The 22414-nt window shown below is 44.7% G+C and overlaps 1 protein-coding gene across 1 annotated transcript in view; it reads right to left on the reverse strand.

Moving 5' to 3' along the window:
- The window catches only part of LOC140737391 (BTB/POZ domain-containing protein 7-like), a 196443-nt gene that overhangs the window by 81457 nt on the left and 92572 nt on the right, over window positions 1-22414 (reverse strand). Inside the window, 1 exon segment of the mRNA XM_073063872.1 lies at window positions 17830-17905. Coding sequence (XP_072919973.1) covers window positions 17830-17905 — 76 coding nt within the window.

Below are 22414 nucleotides of genomic sequence, written 5' to 3' on the forward strand. Positions count from 1 at the left end.
AGAGATGGAAAGTTGATTGGTGAAAGAGATACTGGGCTGGAGAAGGGGGAATCTAATAGGTGAGGACAGAATGCCATAGAAGAAAGAAATGAGGGGAGGAGCACCAGAGGAAGGCAATGGGCAGGCAAGGAGATAAGGTGAGAGGGGGAAAAAGGGATGTGGAATGGTGGGGGGGGGGGGGGGTCCATTATTTTGGAGGCTACCCAGACAGAATATAAGGTGTTGTTCCTCCAACCTGAGTGAGGCCTTATCGAGACAGTAGAGAAGGTCATGGATAAACTTATTGGAATAGGAATGGGAAGTGGAATTAAAATGGGCAGCCACTGAGAGATCCCGCTTTTTCTGGTAGACAGAGTGTAGGTGCCCGGCAAAGTGGTCTCCCAATATACACTGGATCTCACCAATATACAGAAGGCCACACCGGGAGCACCAACTCAATATATGACCCTAAAAGACAACACAGCATAGAATGTTGCCCACAGAATGGAAGCTGGTCAATGTAATAGGACTAAAGTTGGCCTCACTGGTCCTGAATGGTAGTGAGGTTGGAGGTGTAAGGGTAGGTGTAGCACTTGTTCTGCTTGCAAGGTTAAGTGCCAGCAGGAGAGATGAATGGACAACGGAGTTGCATAGGGAGCGATCCCTACGAAAAGCAGATAGTGGGGGGGGGGGGGGGGGGAGAGGGAAAGGTCCTTGGTGGTGGAATACCGTTGGAGATGGCAGATGTTGTGGAGAATTACGTGCTGGACGCAGAGGCTGGTGGGGTGGTAGGTAAGGACAAGAGGAAGCATATCCCTGTTAGGGTGGCGAGCAGACATGCGTGAAATGGAAGAGATGCACATGAGAGAGGCATTGATGGTGGAGGAAGGGAAGCCCCTTTCTTTGAAGGAGGTGGACATCTTCTTTCTGGAATTAAAAGCCTCATTCTGAGAGCAAATGTGGAGGAATTGAGAGAAGGGGGGGGGGTGTTTTTACAAGTAAACAGGGTGGGAAGAGATTCAGTCAGGTAGCTGTGGGAGTCCATGGGTTTATAACAGACATTAGTAGATAAGCTGTCTCCAGAGATAGAGACAGAGAGATTGAAAAAGGGAAGTGTTGGAAATCGAGGAAATGGACCAGGTAAATTTGAGGGCAGGGTGGTAGTTGGAGGCAAAGTGGATGAATTTGATGAGCAGGAAGCAGCATCAATGCAGTCGTCAATGTAGCATAAGAAAAGTTGGGGCAGCCACTAGTGTAGGTTTGGAAAATAGACTGTTCCACATTGCTGACAAAAAGGCAGGCATAGCTGGGAACCATGTGAATGCCCATGGCTACACCTTTTGTTTGAGGAAGTGGGAGGTGACAAAGGAGAAATTACTAAGAGTGAGGACAAGTTCCACTAGATGGAGGAGAGTGGTGGTGGAGGGGAATTGGTTAGGTCGGATGTCCAGAAAAAAACTGACGAGGGTTGAGGCCTTCCTGTTGAGGGATGAATGTGTACAGGGATGTGTACATCCATAGTTAAAAACAAGATGATGGGGGCCAAGGAATTTGAAATCATTGAAAAGATATAGAGCATGTGAAGTGCCACAGAAGTAGGTAGAAAGGGACTGAAGTAGGGGGAATAAAACAGAGTTGGGGTATGCAGATATGAGTTCAGTGGGGCAGGAACAAGCTGAGACAATGGGTCTACCTGGACAGGCAGGTTTGTGGATCTTGGGTAGGAGGTAGAAACGGGAGATGCGGGGTGCAGAAACTATGAGGTTGGTGGCAGTGGATGGGAGATCCCCAGAGTTAATAAGGTTGGTGCTGGTGTGGTAGACAATGGCCTGGCACTCCTTAGTGGGGTCATGTTTGAGGGGTCAGATGAGGTGTCTGAGAGTTGTCACTGGACCTCAGCAAGGTAGAGGTCAGTACACCAGACTGCTACAGCACCCCCTTTATCTGCAGGTTTGATGATGGGGGTTAGGACTGATGCGGAGGGAGTGGAGAGCAGAGCGTTCCGAAGTAGTGAGGTTGGAACTGAAGAGAGGAGGGTTGAAATTGAGACAGTTGATGTCCTGTTGGCAATTGGCAATGAAAAGGTCCAAAGCAGGCAGAAGACTGGGGCAGGGTGTCCAGGAAGAGAAGGAGTGTTGAAGATGGGAGAAGGAGTCATCGGTGCAGGGTGGAGATTAAGTAAGGATAACAAGATCAGGGTAGCAGAGTTTTGGATTAGTGAAAGATATGTTTGAAAATAAATTTATACTCAATTTAATAAATCTCACCTGAGGCACACATTCCTTAATTATTATACCTCTAAGCCAATATTTCCAAGGGCAATGTTAGCATTACTCATTACATCTTATAGAATCCATAAGACCATAAGATCATCATCATCAAATGCCTTTTATGCCACTGGGTGTTTAGGACATCTATGAAGATCCTCCATCTCTGTCTGCCCTTGGCCATCTACTCTATTGTGCCCCAAGTGTAGTTCAGGGTCCTCATTTCTGCCTCTATGGTATGGCACCAAGTTGTCTTTGTCTCCACTATTTCCTCCACCCTTCAGGGGTTCAATGAAGTGCTGTCTTGACGATGGAATTGGCCTCTCTTCTTATCACTTGCCTTGCCCAATCCATCTCCAACGTTTCCTCATGATGATTGTGGCCATGTCCTCTTGGAGACACTGAAGGAGCAGCAGGTGGCTGGAGAATTTTCTTGACTAGAATATATGGAGGATCTTCCGGCGGCTCATGGTGTGGAATGACAACAGCTTGGCAAGGTCACACTCTGTCATGCACCAGCATTCTGACCCGTACAAGAGTGTGGACAGAACACAGCTCCGGTACAACTTCACCTTGGTGTGGACGTTATACTTGGTTGATCCCCATATGTTGCTCATTGATCTGAATACATTTCCAGCTTTGGTGGGTCTGTCATCCTTGACAATTTAACCTTTGAATTCTATTAGCTCACATTTCTTTGGCTCTAAGGGGTTCATAGATGGCATCTATTTTGATATGTTTGTTTATGGAGTTATCAGAAGAGAACAACATTTCTAAAAATTCTTGTGCCTGCTTCGTGTTTGTCTCAGCCAGAACCTCATTACTTTCTAGATTCTGTGGTGAGAGTACAAACAATGGAAAATTCATTCGATTGGTTGAGGTATAAAGCTCTTGTTTTTGAGTTATTCTTGACAGGAGGCACGCAAGTGAATTCAAGGTGCAACATCTTTCCCGATGCTACTCATCTCAAAACTGATGGAATGCTGCTGCTTGCATGAAGCAGTGTCTTTCAGATTAGACTTTAATCCAGGGGTTCCCTACCTGGTGTTCATGGACCCCTGCTTAATGGTATTGATCCATGGTTGGGCACCACTGGCTTAATCCAAAGGTCAAGGTAGATTTACAGCATGCTGTACCATGATTTCACAGGGCAGAGTTGATATCTGTTCCTCAAAGGTCATCACCACCAGGCTATGGAATTTTGCAGGGCAAAGGCGGGCTATTGCTTGTCACATTGCAGCAAAGAGAAACAACATTGAAAAGTGATTCACTCCCTGGGAAGTGTTTTGGAATAGAAAGGGATGTGAAATGTCAAAAGAAATGCAACTTTCTTTTCCTCCTCTATCTTATATTTGGGCCTTGTTCCGACCTGCTACCTGTGGCCAGTGAGAAATAATGAAGCTACAGGAAACTGCAGTTGCTGCAGTCTGGTGCAACACACAAAATGCTGGATAAACTCAGCAAGGTCAGGCAGCATTGATGGATGATAAGACAGTCAGGTTTTGGGTTGAGACCTTTCAGCTTGATAGGAGGGCAGGTAGCCAATATAAAAATAATGGTGGGAGAGGAGTGGACCAAATGTTGGTGGCGGATAGGTGAGGGATGATAGACAGATGAAAGAGAGGGAGTGAAATGGAAATCTGCGGTTAGAGAGTACTCAATGGCATAGTAGTGTAGTGGCTAGCACAACGCTTTACACTACCAGCAACCCAGGCCATTTCCGTGCTGATTCTCCATAAATAAATACGTAATTCTGATCATACTGTACAGATACATACAGTATACTGATCAGTAGTATCCTAACTGGTTGTATCACACTCTGTTATAGAAACACCAATACCCAAGATTAGAAAAGGCTACAGAAAGTGGTGATACAGCCCAGTTCATCACAAAAAAGCCCACCCCACCATTGAGTACATTTACAAGGAGTGCTGCCACAAGAAAGGAGAATCCATCTAGGATCCCCACTAATCAGGCCAGACTCCCTTCTTGCTAATAACATTGGGAAGGAGGTACAGGAACCTTAGGTCCCACATCACCAAGTTCAGAAACGGTTATTACCTTCCAACCATCGGTTCCCTGAACCAGCATTGATAACTTTACTCACCTTAGTCCACAATGTATGGACTCACTTTCAAGGACTCTACAACTCATGTTCTCAGTATTTATTTATTTTTAATATACTTGAACAATTTGTCTTCTTTTGCACATTGGTTGCTTGTTAGTCTTTGTGTGTAGTTTTTTTATTGATTGTATTGTGTTTTTGTCCTACTGTGAATCCTGCAAGATAATGAATCTCAGGGTAGCAGTTCAAGTTTCATTGTCATTCAACCATACATGAATACCCACAAATACAGCCAAACGAAACAGCGTTACTCCAGGGCCAAGGTACAAACCACAGTACAAACAATCATACACAGCACAAGGCACATATAGCAAACACAAGACAGCAGTAAAGTCCGATCCCTGAGACTATGAATGTTGCAGTAGTCTGCAGTCGAACACAACATGCTCATCTTCAGCCAAGCAAACACAGGGTGAGGATGGAGGAGATGCAGCACCGACTCCAGCAACACTGCCTCCGACAGTCCGGTGAAGCACCTGACTCCGACACCTGCCTCGGTCAGCCTCTAAAAGGCAACATTGCAGCTAGTCCTCTGTCTGACTGCGGCCTGCAGTTTTCCAGCCGTTCACTAATAAACCAGTGAATTGAGACTTGCAACATTCCACACCACCAATCACAAGAAAAGCGACTTGCTGTTGAGACTGCACACTCCTTTGTGCACCAACGTCTTTCTGTCGCAGGCAGCATCAAGGTCTGCGCCAAGTTGCAACAGAAGCGTTCCCGCACAGGTCCGGCAAAGATTTTTAAAAACCCAGTCTCTTTAAAAGAGAAGTATTGCCTAGCAGAGCGGTCATTGTCGGAATAGTCTTGAGTCAGAATAAGGCTTTGGGCTCAACAAGGCTTCGTCGAGAACAGGCAGAGGCAAGTCAAGTAGATAGGCTCATTCCTTATTTAACTCTAGAAAGAATAGCGGACGTGTCTGCAGTGTTCTGTTCTGGGTGTCAGATGTGGGATTTCCAGGAGACTCCTAGCCTCTCCGATGGCCACATGTACACCAGTTGCATCGAGATACAGCTCCTTAGAGACCACGTTGGGGAACTACAGCTGCAGCTCGATGACCTTTGACTTGTTAGGGAAAGTGAAGCCGTTATAGACAGGAGCTACAACAGACAGGTAGTCACCCCAAGGCTACAGGAGATGGTTAAATGTGTGACTGTCAGGAGAGGGAAGAAAGAACATCAGAGAGCACCCCTGTGGCCATACCCCTCAATAACAATTACTCTGTTCTGAGTACTGTGGGGGGAGGGGGGGACCTATCTGGGGAAAACATCAGCAGCCATGCCGCTGGCACTGAGTCTGGCCCTGTTGCTCAGAACCGTAGGGGATGAAGAGGATGGCAGCAGAATAGGGGACTCTATAGTCAGGGGGACAGATAGGCGATTCTATGGACGTGAAAAGCACACCTGTCCCCCTGACTTATAGAGTCCCCCATTCTGCCACCATCCTCTTCAGTTTGCTTCCCAGGTGCCAGAGTCCATGATATTTCTGGACAAGTCCACAATATCCTGTAAAGGGAGGGTGAGCAGCCAGAAGTGGTGGTACATGTCTGTACCAATGACAGTGGTAGAAAACGGGAGAAGGTCCTGAAAACAGAATACAGGGAGTTAGGAAGGAAGCTGAGAAGCAGGACCTCAAAGGCAGTAATATCCAGATTGCTGCCTGTGCCACATGACAGTGAGGATAGGAATAGAATAAGGTGGCAGATAAATGAGTGGCTGAAGAATTGGAGCACGGGGCAGGGATTCAGATTCCTGGATAATTGGGACTTCTTCTGGGACCTGTACAAAAGAGAATCAGAGAGGGACCAATATTTTTACAGGCAGATTTACTAGAGTTGCTGGGAGTGGTTTAAACTAATATGTCAGGGGGACGGGAACCAGGATGATAGAGCTGAGGATGAGCCAACAGGTTTACAAGTAGATGATGGGTGTAACATGAATGTAAGGAAGGCCAAACCAATGACTGGATACAAATGCAGACAGAGCAAAGAGTTAAATTATACCACAGACGCAAAACTCAAAAGGGTAAAGAATGCAGGATTGAAGGTGCTGTAATTAAATGCTCATAGTATTTGGAATAAGGTGGACAAACTCGTGGCTCAATTAGAGATTGGTTGGAATGACGTTGTGGGCATCACTAAGTTGTGGCTGAAATACGGCCATAGTTGGGAGTTTAATATCAAAGGATAAACTTTGCATCGAAAGGATAGGGTCAGAGAATGTTGAATCTTTGTGGATGGAGTTAAAAAGCTGCAAGGGTAAAATATCCACTATGGGAATCATACAGGCCTCCAAATGGTAGCCAAAGTGTGGGATTGAGATTGCAAAGGGGGCTGGAAAAGACATGTAATAAGGGTGATGTAATGCGGGACATCAACATGCAAGGGGATTGGGAAAGTCAGGCTGGTGTCGGATCACAAGAGGGGGAATTTGTTGAATGGCTACGAGATGGCTTTTTAGAGCAGCTTGTGATTTGAGACTACTCAGGGAAAGGCTGTCTTAGATTGGGTGTTGTGAAATAACCCAGATCTTATTAGGGAGCTCAATGTAAAGGAACCCTGAAGAGACAGCGATCACAATATTACTGAATTCATGCTGCAATTTGAGAGGGAGAAGCACAAGTCACATGTATCAGTATCACAATGGAATAAAAGGAATTAAGGCAGAAGTGAGTGGGGAAGTTGGATGATTGGGAAGCTTTTAAAATCCAATGAAAGGCAACTGAAAAAGCTATAAGTAGGGAAAAGATGAAATATGAGGGCAAACTAGCCAATAGTACAAAGCAGGATACTAGATGTTTTTCAGTTATATAGAGTAAAAGGGAGATGATATTGGACCAATGGAAAATGATGCTGGTGAGGTAGTAATGGGGGACAAAGAAATGGCAGATGAACTTAATGGGTACTTTGCATTCGTCTTCACTGTGGAAGACACTAGCAGTGTGCCAGAGGTCTGTGAGTGTCAGGGAGCAGGAGTGAGTGCCATTGCTATTACAAAGGAAGAAGTGCTAGGCAAACTCAAAGGTCTTAAGGTGGGTAAGTCATCTGGACCAGATGGACTACATTCCAGAGTCCTGAGAGAGGTTGCTGAAGAGATATCAGATGCCTTGACCATGATCCTTCAAGAATCACTTGATTCTGGCATGGTTCTGGAGGACCGGAACATCGCAAATGTCACTCCACACTTTAAGAAGGGAGGAAGACAAAGAAAAGAAATTATAGGCCAGTTAGCCTAACCTCAGCACCTGGGAAAGTGTTGGAGTCTATTATTAAAGATGAGGTTTCAGGGTAATTGGAGACTAATGATAAAATAAGTCAAAGTCAGCATGGTTTCTGTAAAGGAAAATTTTCCCTGACAATCTGTTAGAGCTTTTTGAGGAAGTAAGAAGCACAGTGGGCAGAAGAGAGGCAGTGGATGTCATTTACTTGGATTTTCAGAAGGTGACTGATAAGGTGCCATACATAAGGCTACTTAACAAGATAAAATCCCATGACATTACAGGAAAGATACGGGCATGGATAGCAGAATAGCTGACAGGCAGGAGACAGCGCGCAGGAATAAAGTGGGCATTTTCTGGTTGGCTGCCGATGACAAGTGGTGTTCCTCATGGGCCAGTATTGGGACCGCTACTTTTCACATTGTCAGTGATTTGTTTCATGCAATTGATGGCTTTGTGGCAAAGTTTGTGGATGATACAAAGATAGGTGGAGGGGTAGGTAGTGCTGAGGAAGCAATGTGATTGCAGCAGGACTCAGACAAGTTGGAAGAATGGACAAAAAAAGTGGCAGATGGAATACAGTGTTGGGAAATGTATAATGCATTTTGGTAAAAGGAACAATAGTGCAGACTATTTTTTAAATGGGGAGAAAGCTCAAACATCAGAGGTGCAGAGGGACTTAGGAGTCCTCGTGCAAGACTCCCAGAAGGTTAATTTACAGGTTGAGTCTGTGGTAAAGGCGGCAAATGCAATGTTAGCATTTATTTCAAGGGGAATAGAATATAAAAGCAAGGAGATCATGCTGAGACTTTATAAGACACTAGTCATGCCGCACTTGGAGTATTGTCAATAGTGTTGGGCCCCATCTCTCAGAAAGGATATGTTTTCCAGAGAGTCCAGAGGAGGTTCATGAGGATGATTCCGGGAATGAAGGGGTTAAGATACGAGGAGCTTTTGGTAGCTTTGGACCTGTACTCACTGGATTTTAGAAGAATGCAGAGGATCTCATTGAAACCTATCGAATGTTTAAAGAACTAGACAGGGTTTTGTCTGTTACATAGGCAGATGTGGAGGCCAGATCATTGGGTGTATTTAAAGTGGAGACTGATAGGGTGTTGAAAGACCAGATTCAAAGGCTACGGGGAAAAGGCCGGGGAGTGGAGCTGAGTAGGGAAAAGAAGAATCAGTCATCATTGAATGGTGGAGTAGACTTGTTGTGCTAAATGGCCAAATTCTGCTCCTATGTCTCATTGTCTTAAGTCCAACTCCTTCAGTTTCTTTGCCAACGAGCAGCTCACTGATTTAGTAGATCTGCTGTCATTTCAGTTCTTAATGTCCAACAGGGTCTTGCAATCAAATAAACATTTTTAAAAAATAGTGCCTTTGGCTGACCTTGCAAAGCTGCTGTATCTGAGTGTGTCACCATCTCAGCCTTTTCAGTTAGTTATGCTTTTTTTGAAAATAAATTTACTTCGAGCTTTGAACTTACTTGGATTTGCAGTTTACACGGGAAAGGGAGTGGGTACAGGGTGGCATGGTAGCATAGTGGTCAGCACTACACTTTTCAGTACAGGCGAATTAGGTTCAATTCCTGCTGCTGCCTGTAAGGGGTTTGTATGTTCTCCCTGTGACCGCATGGGTTTCTTCTGGGCTTTCTCCCACAGTCCAAAAACGTACCGGTTGGCAGGTTAATTGGCCATTGTAAATGGGTTAGGATGAAATCGGGGGGGGGGGTCCTGTGCAGCATGGCTTGTAAGGCCTGTTCCTCGCTACATCGCAATTTAAAAAAAAGTGAGGGAGGGGATACTCTAACAGAAAAGAGTCATACACAAACCTAGAATGCAATGTAAACCAGTTAATCTGGCTCTGTTACAAATCATCTTGAGATTCACATACACAGTATTTTGCACTAATTAAACTGCAAAACATAAAAAGGCACAATTCAAAGCAGATCAGCCAATAAAGTCAAAATGAGGGATGGGGAGGTGGGGTTCGCAAGAACTGAATCGCTATTCTGCAAGAGGGGGTGTGATAAGTATTAATAAGAGTGAATTAACATGTACAAACAAACTCAGTATGTGCTCCAAAGTGTTAATCCAAACACTGCTTCTTCACAAATAAATACAATCATGATCACAGTAGGACCAGTACCAACACACATTGAATCTGGCACCATAATAATAGACATATGAAGTGATCCAGAGCTGACTACAATTTTTTTCCCTCTATTATTATGCATTGCATTGTACTGCTGCCACAAAGTTAACAAATTTCTCGACATATGCCGGTGATATTAAATCTGATTCTGGAATTATCTCACTACTTTTAACTTTTAACTATCAGAATAAGTTTAATATCAGAATTGTAATCAGGTTTATTATCACAAGCAAGATGAACTGCCGATGCCAGAAATCCGAGCAACATACACAAAATGCTGGAGGAACACAACAGGCCAGGCAGCATCAAGGAAAAGAGTAGTTGACGTTTTGGGCCGAAACCCTTCGGCAGGACTGGAGAAAAGCAAGCTGAGGAGTAGATTTAAAAGGAGGGGGGAGAGGAGGGAGAAACACAAGGTAACAGGTGAAGCCTGGAGGAGGAAGGATGAAGTGAAGGACTGGGATGTTGGTTGGTGAAAGAGACCAAAAGCCATGGAAGAAAGAAAAGGGTGTGTGGGGGGGGGGGGGGAGGCGATGGGTGGGCAAGGAGGTAAAATGAGAGAGGGAAAAGGGGATGGGAAATGGTGAACAGGGGTGGTGCAGACATTACCGGAAATTTGAGAAATTGATGTTCATGCCATCAGGTTGAAGACTGCCCAAACAGAATATAATACGTTGTTCCTCCAACCTAAGTGTGGCCTCACCACAACAGTGGAGGAGGCCATAGATGGACATATCGGAATGGGAATGGGAAGTGGAATTAAAATGGATGGCCATTGGGAGATCCCGCTTCTTCGGTGAAGCTGTCTCCCAATCCACGTCGGGTCTCACCAATGCACAGGAGACCACACCGGGAGCACTGAACACAGAATGTGACCCCAACAGGCACCACGTCTCTCCCACTTCATGCACGTCTGCTCTTATCCCATGCTCCCATCACCCTATCATCCCACCAGCATCTATGTCCAACACAATTCTCCAAAACTTCTGCCACTCCAACAAGATCCCACCACCAAGCACAACATTCCCTCCCCCCCACTTTCTGCTTTCCACAGGGCTCTCTTGTTCATTCATCCCTCCTGGTACTCATTCTTGCAAGTGGAACAAGTGCTACACCTGCCTCTATACCTCCTCCCTCACTACCACTCAGGGCCCTAAACAGTCCTTCCAGTTGAAGACCTGTGAGTCTGTTGGGTTCATATAATGTGATCAGTGCCCCCAGTGTGGCCTTCTGTATATTGGTGAGATCTGTCATAGACTGGGAGACAGCTTCGCCAGTCACCTACAATCCATCTGCCAGAAAAAAGCGGGATCTCCCAGTGGCCACCCATTTTAATTCCACTTACCATTCCTATCTGATATGTCTATCCATAGCCTCCTCCATTATCGTGATGAGGCTACACTCCAGATGGAGGAACAATACCTTATATTCTGTTTGGGTAGCCTCCAACCTGATGGCATGAACATCGATTTCTCAAACTTTTGATAATGCCCCCCCCACCCCCACTTCACCATTTCCCATCCCTTTTTCTTACTCTCACCTACCTCCTTGCCTGCCCATCGCCTCCCTCTGGTGCCCCCCCCCACCTTTTCTTTCTTCCATGGCCTTCTGTCTCTTTCACCAGTGAACTTCCCAGCTCTTTGCTTCATGCTTCCCCCTCCAGGTTTCACCTATCACCTTGATTCTCTCTCTCCTCCCCCCATCTTTTAAATCTACTCCTCAGTTTTGTCCAGTCCTGCCTAAGGGTTTCAGCCTGAAACGTCGACTGTACTCTTTTCCTAGATGCTGCCTGGCCTGCTGAGTTCCTCAACATTTTCTCTGTGTTGCTCAGGTTCATTATCACCAGCATGTGTGTGAAATCTGTTAACTTAGCAGCAGCAGTGTAATATATAATATAGAATGAAAAAATAAATCAATTACACTAATATATATATTATATATAAATAAAAGATTTAAAGTAGTACAAAAACATAAGTAATATATACTTTTTAAAAAATGAGGTAGTGTTCATGGGTTCAATGTCCATTTAGGAATTGTATGGTAGAAGGGAAGAAGCTGTTCCTGAATCACTGAATATGTGCCTTCAGGCTTCTGTACCTCCTTCCAGTCAGTAACAATGAGAAGAGGGCATGTCCTGGGTGATTTGGGGGGGGGGGGGGGTCTTTAATAATGGATGTCACCTTTCTGAGGCACTGCTCCTTGAAAATGTCTTGGATATTATGGAGGCTGGTATCCAAGATAGAGCTGACTAATTTTATAACTTTCTGTAGCTTCTTTCAATCCTGTGTAGTAGCACCCTCCCACCACCCCACCCCCATTCCAGATAATGATGCAGCCTATCAGAATTCTCTCCATGGATATCTATAGAAGTTTTCAAGTGTTTTTGCTGACAAATCAAATCTCTTCAAACTCTGAATGAAATACAGATGTTGTCTTGCCTTCTTTATAGCTGCATTAGTATGCTGGGCCCAGGTTAGATCATCAAAGTTCTTGACATGCAGGAACTTGAAATTGCTCACTCTATCCACTTCTGGTCCTTCCATGAGAATTGGTTCTTGATCCCTCGTCTCACCGTTCCTGAAGTCCAGAATCAGCTCTTTGCTCTTGCTGACATTGAGTACAAGGTTGTTGCTGCAACAACACTCAAATAACTAGTATATCTCGCTCCTGTAAGCGCTCTCATTTCCATCTGAAATTCTACCGACAATAGTCGTGTCATGAGCAAATTTATGGTATTCGAACTAAACAAAGCCCCAAAGGTCAAGGGTATAGAGTGAGCAGAGCAGTGGAAGATGCGCCAGTGTTGATCGTCAATGAGGAAGAGATATCATCACCAATTCCCACAGATTGTGGTCGAATCACTATTTTCAAAGCTGTCATAAATTGTCCCCCGAATTACAATTTTCAAAGCTGTCGATTTACATTTGTAGGAGATTATCAATGACGTTTAACAAAGAATGTAGAGAACTCAATGATGTGGTGTCAAGTGGTTAATGCTGTGTAGCTTATCCTGTGGTACTTCACTGTTCACTGCTACACTTCATATACAAAGTAGATAATGATCATCAGATTATTTCAACATTGAATTGTTAATAAAGATCTTGATTATGCCACAAGGTTTTTCACATCGCACAATACAGGCCCTTCAGCCCACAAAGCACTCTATTTTTCTAAGCTCCATGTACCTATCCAGGAGTCTCTTAGAAGACCCTAAACACAAAATACACTGCAGATGCTGTGGTCAAATCAACACGTACAACACGCTGGAGAAACTCAGCAGGTCAGGCAGAATGCATGGAAACGAGCAGTCAACGTTTCGGGCCGAGACCCTTCATCAGGATTTTGTGTCTTAAAAGACCCTATCATTTCCAACTCCACCATCATCGCCAGCAGCCCATTCCACGCTTTCAACACTCTCTGCGTAAAAATCTTACCCCTGATATCTTCTCTGTACCTACTTCCAAGCACCTTAAAACTATGCCCTCTCATGCTAGACATTTCAGCCCTGGGAAAAAGCCTCTGACTATCCACATGATCGATGCCCCTCATCATCTTGTACAGCTCTATCAGGTCACCTCTCATCCTTCGTCACTCCAAAGAAAAAAGGCTGAGTTCATTCAACCTATTCTCAAAAGGCATTCTTCCCAAACCAGGCAACATCCTCGGAAATCTCCTCTGCACTCTTTCTATGGTTTCCATATCCTTCCTGTAGTGAGGCAACCAGAACTGAGCACAGTACTCCAAGTGGAGTCTGACTAGGGTCCTATACAGCTGCAACATTACCATTCGGCTCTTAAACTCAATCCCACGATTGATGAAGGCCAATGCACCGTATGCCTTCTTAACCACAGAGTCAACCTGCGCAGCAGCTTTGAGTGTCCTATGGACTCTGACCCCAAGATCCCTCTGATCTTCCACACTGCCAAGAGTCTTACCATTAATACTATATTCTGCCATCATATTTGACCTACCAAAATGAACCACCTCACACTTATCTGGGTTGAACTCCATCTGCCACTTCTCAGCCCAGTTTTGCATCCTATCAATGTCCCACTGTAACCTCTGACAGCCCTCCACACTATCCACAACATCCCCAACATTTGTGTCATCAGCAAATTTACTAACCCATCCATCCCTCCACTTCCTCATCCAGGTCATTTATAAAAATCACAAAGAGTAGGGGTCCCAGAACAGATCCCTGAGGCATAGCACTGGTCACCGACCTCCATGCAGAATATGACCCATCTACAACCACTCATTGCCTTCTGTGGGCAAGACAGGTCTGGATCCACAAAGCAATGTCCCCTTGGATCCCATGCCTCCTTACTTTCTCAATAAGCCTTGCATGGGGTACCTTGTCAAATGCCTTGCTAAAATCCATATACAACTACATCTACTGCTCTACCTTCATCAATGCGTTTAGTCACATCCTCAAAAAATTCAAACTGACTTGTAAGGCACGACCTGCCTTTGACAAAGCCACGCTGACTATCCCTAATCAGATTATGCCTCTCCAAATGTTCCTAAATCCTGCCTCTCACGATCGTCTCCATCAACTTACCAACCACTGAAGTAAGACTCACTGGTCTATAATTTCCTGGGCTAACTCTACACCCTTTCTTGAATAAGGAAGCAACATTCGCAACCCTCCAACCCTCCAGAACCTCTCCTGTCCTCATTGATGATGCAAAGATCATTGCCAGAGGCTCAGCAATCTCCTCACTCGCCTCCCACAGCAGCCTGGGGCTACAACTCATCTGGTCCCAGTGATTTATCCAACTTGATGCTTTCTAAAAGCTCCAGCACATCCTCTTCCTTAATATCTACATGCTCAAGCTTTTCAGTCTGCTGTAAGTCATCCCTACAATCACCAAGATCCTTCTCCGTAGTGAATACTGAAGCAAAGTATTCATTAAGTACCTCTGCTATCTCCTCCGGTTCCATACACACTTTTCCACTGTCACACTTGATTGGTCCTATTCTCTCACATCTTATCCTCTTGCACTTAACATACTTGCACAATGCCTTAGGGTTTTCTTAAGCTCCTTCCTGCTAGCCTTATAATCTCCTAGACCTCTATTATTACCTAGCTTTTTGAACCTTTCGTAAGGTCTTCTTTTCTTCTTGATTAGATTTACAACAGCCTTTGTACACCACTGTTCCTGTACCCTCCCCTACTGTTCTTTCCCTTTCTCATTGGAACATACCTATGCAGAACCCCAAATATCCTCTGAACCTTTACCACATTTCTTCCGTACGTTTCCCTGAGAACATCTGTTTCCAATTTATGCTTCCAAGTTCATGCCTGATAGCCTCATATTACCCCTTAATCCAATTAAACGCCTTCTTAACGTGTCTGTTCCTATCCCCCTCCAATGCTATGGTAAAGGAGATAGAATTGTGATCACTATCTCCAAAATGCTCTCCCACTGAGAGACCTGACACCTGACCAGGTTCATTTCCCAATACCAGATCAAGTACAGCCTCTCCTCTTGTAGGCTTATCTACATATTGTGTCAAGAAACCTTCTTCAACACACCTAACAAACTCCACCCCATCTAATCCCCTCACTCTAGGGAGATGCCAATCAATATTTGGGAAATTAAAATCTCCCACCACGACAAACCTGTGATTATTACACCTTTCCAAAATCTATCTCCCTATCTGTTCTTCCATGTCCCTGTTACTATTCGATGGTCTATAAAAACACCCAGTAGAGTTATTGACACCTTCCTGTTCTTAACTTCCACCCACAGAGACTCCATAGACAATCCCTCCATAACTTCCTCCTTTTCTGCCGCCGTGACACTATCTCTGATCAACAGTGACACACCCCCACCTCTTCTGCCTCCCTCCTTGTCCTTTCTGAAACATCTGAAGCCTGGCACTCTAAGTAACCATTCCAGAGCCATTCAAGTCTCTGTAATGGCCACAACATCATAGCTCCAAGTACTGATCCATGCTCTAAGCTCATCCACTTTGTTCATAATACTGCCTTCATTAAAATAGACACATCTTACTAAACCACTGGTCTGAGTGCGTCGCTTCTCGATCACCTGCATATCCTCCCTCTCGCACTGTCTCCAAGCTTTCTCTATTTGTGAGTCAACCTCCTCCTCCCCCGTCACTTCAGTTCAGGTCCCACCCCTCAGCAATTCTAGTTTAAACTCTCCCTAATAGCCTTAGCAAACCTCCCCGCCAGGATATTGGTCCCCTTGGGATTCAAGTGCAACCCATCCTTTTTGTACAGGTCACAGAGGTCCCAATGATCCAGAAATCTGAATCCCTGCCCTCTGCTCCAATCCCTCAGCCACACATTTATCCTCCACCTCATTCTATTCCTATACTTGCTGTTAAGCGGCACAGGCAGCCACTAATTAACACCAGTACAGATTACATCAACTGAGTGAAAGTGTGGGCAAAAATTAAAGGGGCAGATGTTGCAGAGTTGGGGGAGTTGGGGAGGTGGTTGATGGGATTGCAGAATGGGCTTAGAAAGACAGGTGCATACAGTTCTATAGATCACAAACACAAGAAAGCCTGCAGAGGCTGGAAATCCAAAGCAACCCACACAAAACGCCGGAGGAACTCAGCACGTCAGGCAGCATCTATGGAAAAGAGTAAACAGTTGACTTTTCAAGCAGAGACCCTTCTTCAGGACTGAGAAGGGAGGGGGAAGATGTCTTAATAAAAAGGTTGGGGGAGGGGAGAGAAGCTAGCCAGAAGGTGATAGGTGAAGCCAGGTGTGTGGGAAAGGTCAAGGGCTGGAGAAGAAGGAATCTGATAAAATAGGAGAGTGGACAATAGGAGAAAGGGAAGGAGGGGGATCCAAGGGGAAGTGAAATGTCAGAGTGGGGAATAGAGGAAGGTGAGTGGGCACTGGGAGATTTGTTTATCTTTAGGAGACATTGATATTTATACCATCAGGTTGGAGGCTACCCAGACAGAATATAAGGTGTTGCTCCTCCACCCTGAGGTTGGCCTCATCTTGGCAGAGGAGGAGGCTATAGATTAATGTGTCAGAATGGGAATAGGAATTAAAATGTTTGGCCACTGGGAAGACCCGCTTGTGGCGGATGGTGCAGAGGCGTTTGATGAAGTCATCCTCCTATTTATAATGGGTCTTACTACTGCAGAGGAAGCCATATTGGGAGCATCAAGCACAATAGACCTTAAGACCAGCAGATTCAAAGGTGAAGTGTTGCCTCATCTGGAAGGACTGTTTGGGGCCCTAAATGGAGGTGAGGGAGGTGGTGAATGAGCAGGTGTAGCACTTTGGCCAGCTGAAAAGGACAAGTGCTGGGCAGAGATTAGTGGGGAGGGATGAACGGACAAGGGAATTATGAGGAGCAATCCCTGTGGAAAGCAGAAGGGGGCAGGTAAAGATATGTTTAGCAGTAGGATCCCTTTGCAGATAGTAGAAGTTGTGAGCGATAGTGTGCTGGATGTGGAGGCTCATGGGGTGGTAGGTAAGGACAAGAGGGACTTGATCACTATTATGGCGGCGGGAAGATGGGGAGAGCATGGATGTATGCGAAATAGAGGTGATGTGGTGAGGGCAGCATCAACAGCAGAGGGAGGGAAACCCGTTTTTTTTTTTGTTTTTTTTTAAAAAGGAGGACATCTCTGATATCCTGGATTGGAAAGCCGCATCCCAGGAAGAGATGCGGTGGAGGTGAAGGAACTAAGAATAGGGAATTACATTTTTTTTTTTGGAGATACAGTGGGAAGAGGTATAGTCGAGATAACTATTGGTATTTCACATGCAGCCACAAATTAATACTGGAACAGCTGACTGAAAACTTGGGCAAAAAAAAAACAACTGTAATGGAGCAGTGTGCCAAGGTTGGGCTTAAGGGGAACACAAAGTACAGTACAGATGCTGTGATTTGTGTTGTACGTGTTGAGCTTAAGGGGAACTGGTGTAACTGCAGAATGGGTCATGAAAGGCAGATGCTTACAATTCTATAGACGTGCAGTAGATCCATCATGGATTCTATAGATCTCTGTTGGCCTGGTATGAAAAGACCAATGCGTGTAGCTAGCGAGACTTCACCCCTCTCAATACTCCTGCACACAACTCACCCTCATCAGACAGACGTTTCGCCAGTTGGTGTTCAGCCCATTTAATCACAGCCTTCAGGATATCGTGCTCACTTGCCTACAAGGAATGAGAAACATCACATTAACAATAGTCTCACATACCTTTTTAAAAATACTGTGCCCCCTACCTTCCACTCCAAAACCGACAAGTCTGGCTGCATCACAACCTGATATGAAAACACAAATGCCCTTGAACAGAAAGTCCTACAAAAGGTAGTGGATACAGCACAGCTCATCATGGGTAAAGCCCTCCCCATTGAGCACATCTACATAAGATGCTGTCGCATGAAAGCAGCGTCTATCATCAGGGACCTCCACCATCCAGGTTGTGCTCTCTTTTCACTGCTGCCATCAGGAAGCAGGTACAAGAGCCTCAGGACTCACACCACCAGGTTCAGGAACAGTTATTACCCTTCAACCATCTAGAACCAAAGGGGACTTCACATGCCCCATCACTGAAACGTTCCCATAACCAAAGGACTTATTTTCAAGGACTCTTCATCTCATGTTCTTAATATTTAATGCTTATTTATTATTATTATTATTATTTCTTCTGTATTTTCAGTTTGTTGTTTTCTGCACACTGGCAATCTTTCATTGATTTTTTATGGTTATTATTCTATAGACTTATTGATTATGCCCACAAGAAAATGAATCTCAGGGTTGTATATGGTGACATAAATGTACTTTGATAATGTGTTTACTTTGAACTTTGAACTATGGCTCCAACAACACAAATTGTTAAATCTTTTACGTCATGAGTTTCACCTCAGTCAAAGCCAGAGAGGACAGTACACTGGTCATTCTGCTAAGTGGGCAACCTTTAAATGCCTCAGGTCATCAAATAGGTTTTTTTAAATTTAGTTTATGAAACTTAGCAAACTTTCGACAAAGTAAGACACAAAAATACAACTGCAGATGCTGTGGATCAAAGAATACGTACACAATGCTGGAAGAACTCAGGCAGCATCCATGAGAAAAGAGTAGCCAACATTTCGGGCTGAGACCCTTCATCAGGAATGGGGGGGAAGAGAGAGCCGAAGCCCAGTAATAGAGATAGGGGAGGGGGTAGGGCCTAGAGGTGCCAGGTGGAAAACCAATCAGAGGAAAGATAAAGGGGGGAGGGGGAGGGGATAAGCATGAAAGAATGGTAGAGATAAAGAAGCAGAAAGTTGAAAGGGGAGAGAGGCAGAGAGGGACCTGGGATAGGGGAAGGGGGAGGGGGAGGGAATTACTGGAAATTGGAGAATTCAATGTTCATACCACCAGGCTGGAGGCTACCCAGACGGTAGATGAGGTGTTGCTCCTCCAACCAGAGTTTGGCCTCATCATGGCAGTAGAGGAGGCCATGTATGGACATATCTAGATGGGAATGAGAGGCAGAGTTGAAGTGGGTGGCAACTGGGAGATCCTGTCTATTGTGACAGATGGAGTGTAGGTGCTCGATGAAGCGGTCCCCCAATCTGTGTTGGGTCTTGCCGATGTAGAGGAGGCCGCACCAGGAGCACTGGATGCAATAGACAACTCCAGCAGACTTGCAGGTGAAGTGTTGCCTCACCTGGAAGGACTGTCTGGGGCCCGGAATGGTGGTAGGGGGGGAGGTGTGGGGATAGGTGTAGCATTTGCGCTTGCAGGGATAAGTACCAGGTGGGAGTTCTGTGGGGAGGGACGTGTGGACCAGGTAGTCGCGGAGGGAACGATCCCTGCGAAAAGCTGAGGGGGGTAGGGAGGGAAAGATGTGCTTGGTGGTGGGGTCCTGTTGAAGGTGGCAGAAGTTGCGGAGGATTTGACAAAGTAGATAGGTGAAAAATGTAAAAGTCTCCGGGACCCAATGGTATATGGCAAACTAGATCCAAAATTGAAGCAAAGGAGAATATGGTTCATTCGACAACTGAAAAGTAGTCATCAATGGGATTTCACAGGACTGAATTCTTGGCCCTTAATGTTTGTAATACAGTAGATTCCGGTTAATTGGGACACATCAGGACCAGTACAGTTTGGCCCAATTAAATGACTGCCACAATTAGCTGAAGATCCATGCAAATAGTTTACAAGGCATTTAAAAAAAAGACAAACGACCATTTAACTGAATAATGAATTACGTACCTAAATGAACTACAGAGCAAATTAGAACATTATCAATACTACTACAGTATTATTAAACTGTTAGTTCCTAATAGCTATTGACTAAGGAATTGTTTCAGTGTACACTGCCGTGTTCATTTGACTGACTGTTCATTAAATGAACAAAATCAGTGCAGACACCTGGTGCAGATAATGGACTGCCTTCATACAATGCTCTTGACAACTGCATCCTTCCAAATCTTCATTTTCATTGTACCATTCAAGATAATTGTTGTTGTGTTCAAATTCAACATTGTTCTTAACTTGCTGATGTAATGAAAGTTTCATTTTCATTTTCAGAATTTTCTGGCATCTCCAAGCCTGAATGCTTGAAACCACAGTGAGCAAAACAGTTCTGAATTGTCTTATGGCTTATTTCTTGCCAACTATCAGTGACAAAAATCATCATTTTTTGAAGATGAATACATGCAACTTAGGATGGAGCTTAGGAGATGATGCTGCCTAACGACGATTCCTTTACTTGCATCTTCAGAAACAGCTCTATCTCTATTTTTCCCTTTTGGGGTTCTTTTAAAGACCCTGACCTGGATGACACACCAACTTCGGTATACCAAGGACATGGCCTAGAAGACTAGCGCACCTTCAGAGTTCCGGGATTTTGTGGCTCTAGAGGTGGGCGGACTCAGGGTTAACTCGCTATATCTCTAAACAAAATTTAAAAAGTCAACAGACCAATGAGAATAATAACCAAAATTAATTTAGCCTTTATATCTTCAGATAAATACAAATTATCAAATATGTATGGAATGACTGCATGTCCATAATGTATCGGTAGGCTCAAGAGAGTCTGTACATTAGGTGAGTCTGACAGGAACTGATAAAATCGTGGTGGTTGCAGGGGTGGAGGAATGGGTTAGTGGGTGGAGGTGTTGATCAGCCTTACTGGGGTTTCTAAGTCTGGTGGTCCTGGTGTGGGTGCTATGTAGCCTCCTCCCTGATGGGAGTGGAACAAGCAGTCTGTAACATCATTCTGCAAATTCTACCAAACCCTGACCAGGCATGTGATAAAGAGTCAAGACTAGAATCAGTTGGAGATAGTTTGTGTGGAAGAACAGTGGTTCAGTACTAGAGGGGATTTAGAAAGTTACGTGCGGCAGGTTGTTTGAAAGAGGTTGATCCTGATGGATCAGGAGAGCCCAACTGCTGTTCCTGGAACAACTTGGTCTAATTTCCCCAACAACGCCACTGAGTGATGAGGACATAAATTGTTGTGATAAGCCAAATCAAGCACGTCCCTGATGCAATTCCCCTCTGCCATATAATTTCTAAATGGACAATGAACCCATGAACACCACCTCAATTTTTAATATATTTCTATTTTTGCACTATTTTAATCTATTTAATACACATACTTCTTGTAGTTTATTTATTTCTATAGCATTGTACTGCTGCTGAGAAATGCTGATGATAATAAACTCGATTGTGGTTCATTACGTGCCATGTCCTGTGACTTTTGCAATCACGGGCTTTCCATGACCATGATTGTTCTTGGCAAATTTTTCTACTGAAGTGGCCTGCCATTGCCTTCTTCTGGACAGTGTCTTTACAAGACGGGTGACCCCCAGTCATTATCAATATTCTTCAGAGATTCTGCCTGGTGCTAGTGATCAGATAACCAGGCACGTGATATGTACCATCTGCCCTCATAGCTTCACGTGACTCTGATCAGTGGTGGGGGTGGGGGGAGCTAAGTAGGTGCTACACCTTACCCAAGGGCGACCTGCAGGCTAGTGGATAGAAGGACAGCCTTAGGATAGGAGTGTCAATACAAATGGACAGGAGATAAAGGGAGATGGAGGTTAAACTGACATTAGACAACACAGACATTGTGGGCTGAAGTGACCGCTCAAGAGTGATGTTCCATGTCCTACAACTTGAAGCAAAACTGCAACTCATTTCCTTCCTCAGCTTCTAATGCTCAGGCTGCTAATGGACCCATACAGCACCTTTGGTTTAAAAAACTAAATTATCAAAGCGAAAGTCAAAGAGTTCTTACTAAGTCAGGATGTCAAAGGTTAGGGGAGAATGCAGAAGAATGGGGATTGGAGATAATAAATCAGCCATGATCGAACGGCAGAGCACACTTGATGGGCCAAATGACCCAATTCTGCTCCTGTGTCTTATGAAAGTACAAGTGGGTAATGTCACAGTGACTCAAGATCTCAGGTAGCTATACCTGGAGGACACAATTTGGTGAAGGATCTAACATTTCTGAAGAAATAGCTGCATACATTTAGAAGAATGATCCCTATATGCCAAGGGTTAAACTACAAGAGATTATAAACATTCAGGTGATGGGGCAGTCACAAAAGCAGATGCCTCAAAAGGCTGTATCCATCTTTATGGGCCCCCACTACCCTGGACTACCCACTACTCTTCTCATTGCTACCATCAAGGTGGTGGCACAGAAACCTGAAGTCAG

This window comes from Hemitrygon akajei, chromosome 12, assembly GCF_048418815.1.
Source record: "Hemitrygon akajei chromosome 12, sHemAka1.3, whole genome shotgun sequence".
Classification (NCBI taxonomy): domain Eukaryota; kingdom Metazoa; phylum Chordata; class Chondrichthyes; order Myliobatiformes; family Dasyatidae; genus Hemitrygon; species Hemitrygon akajei.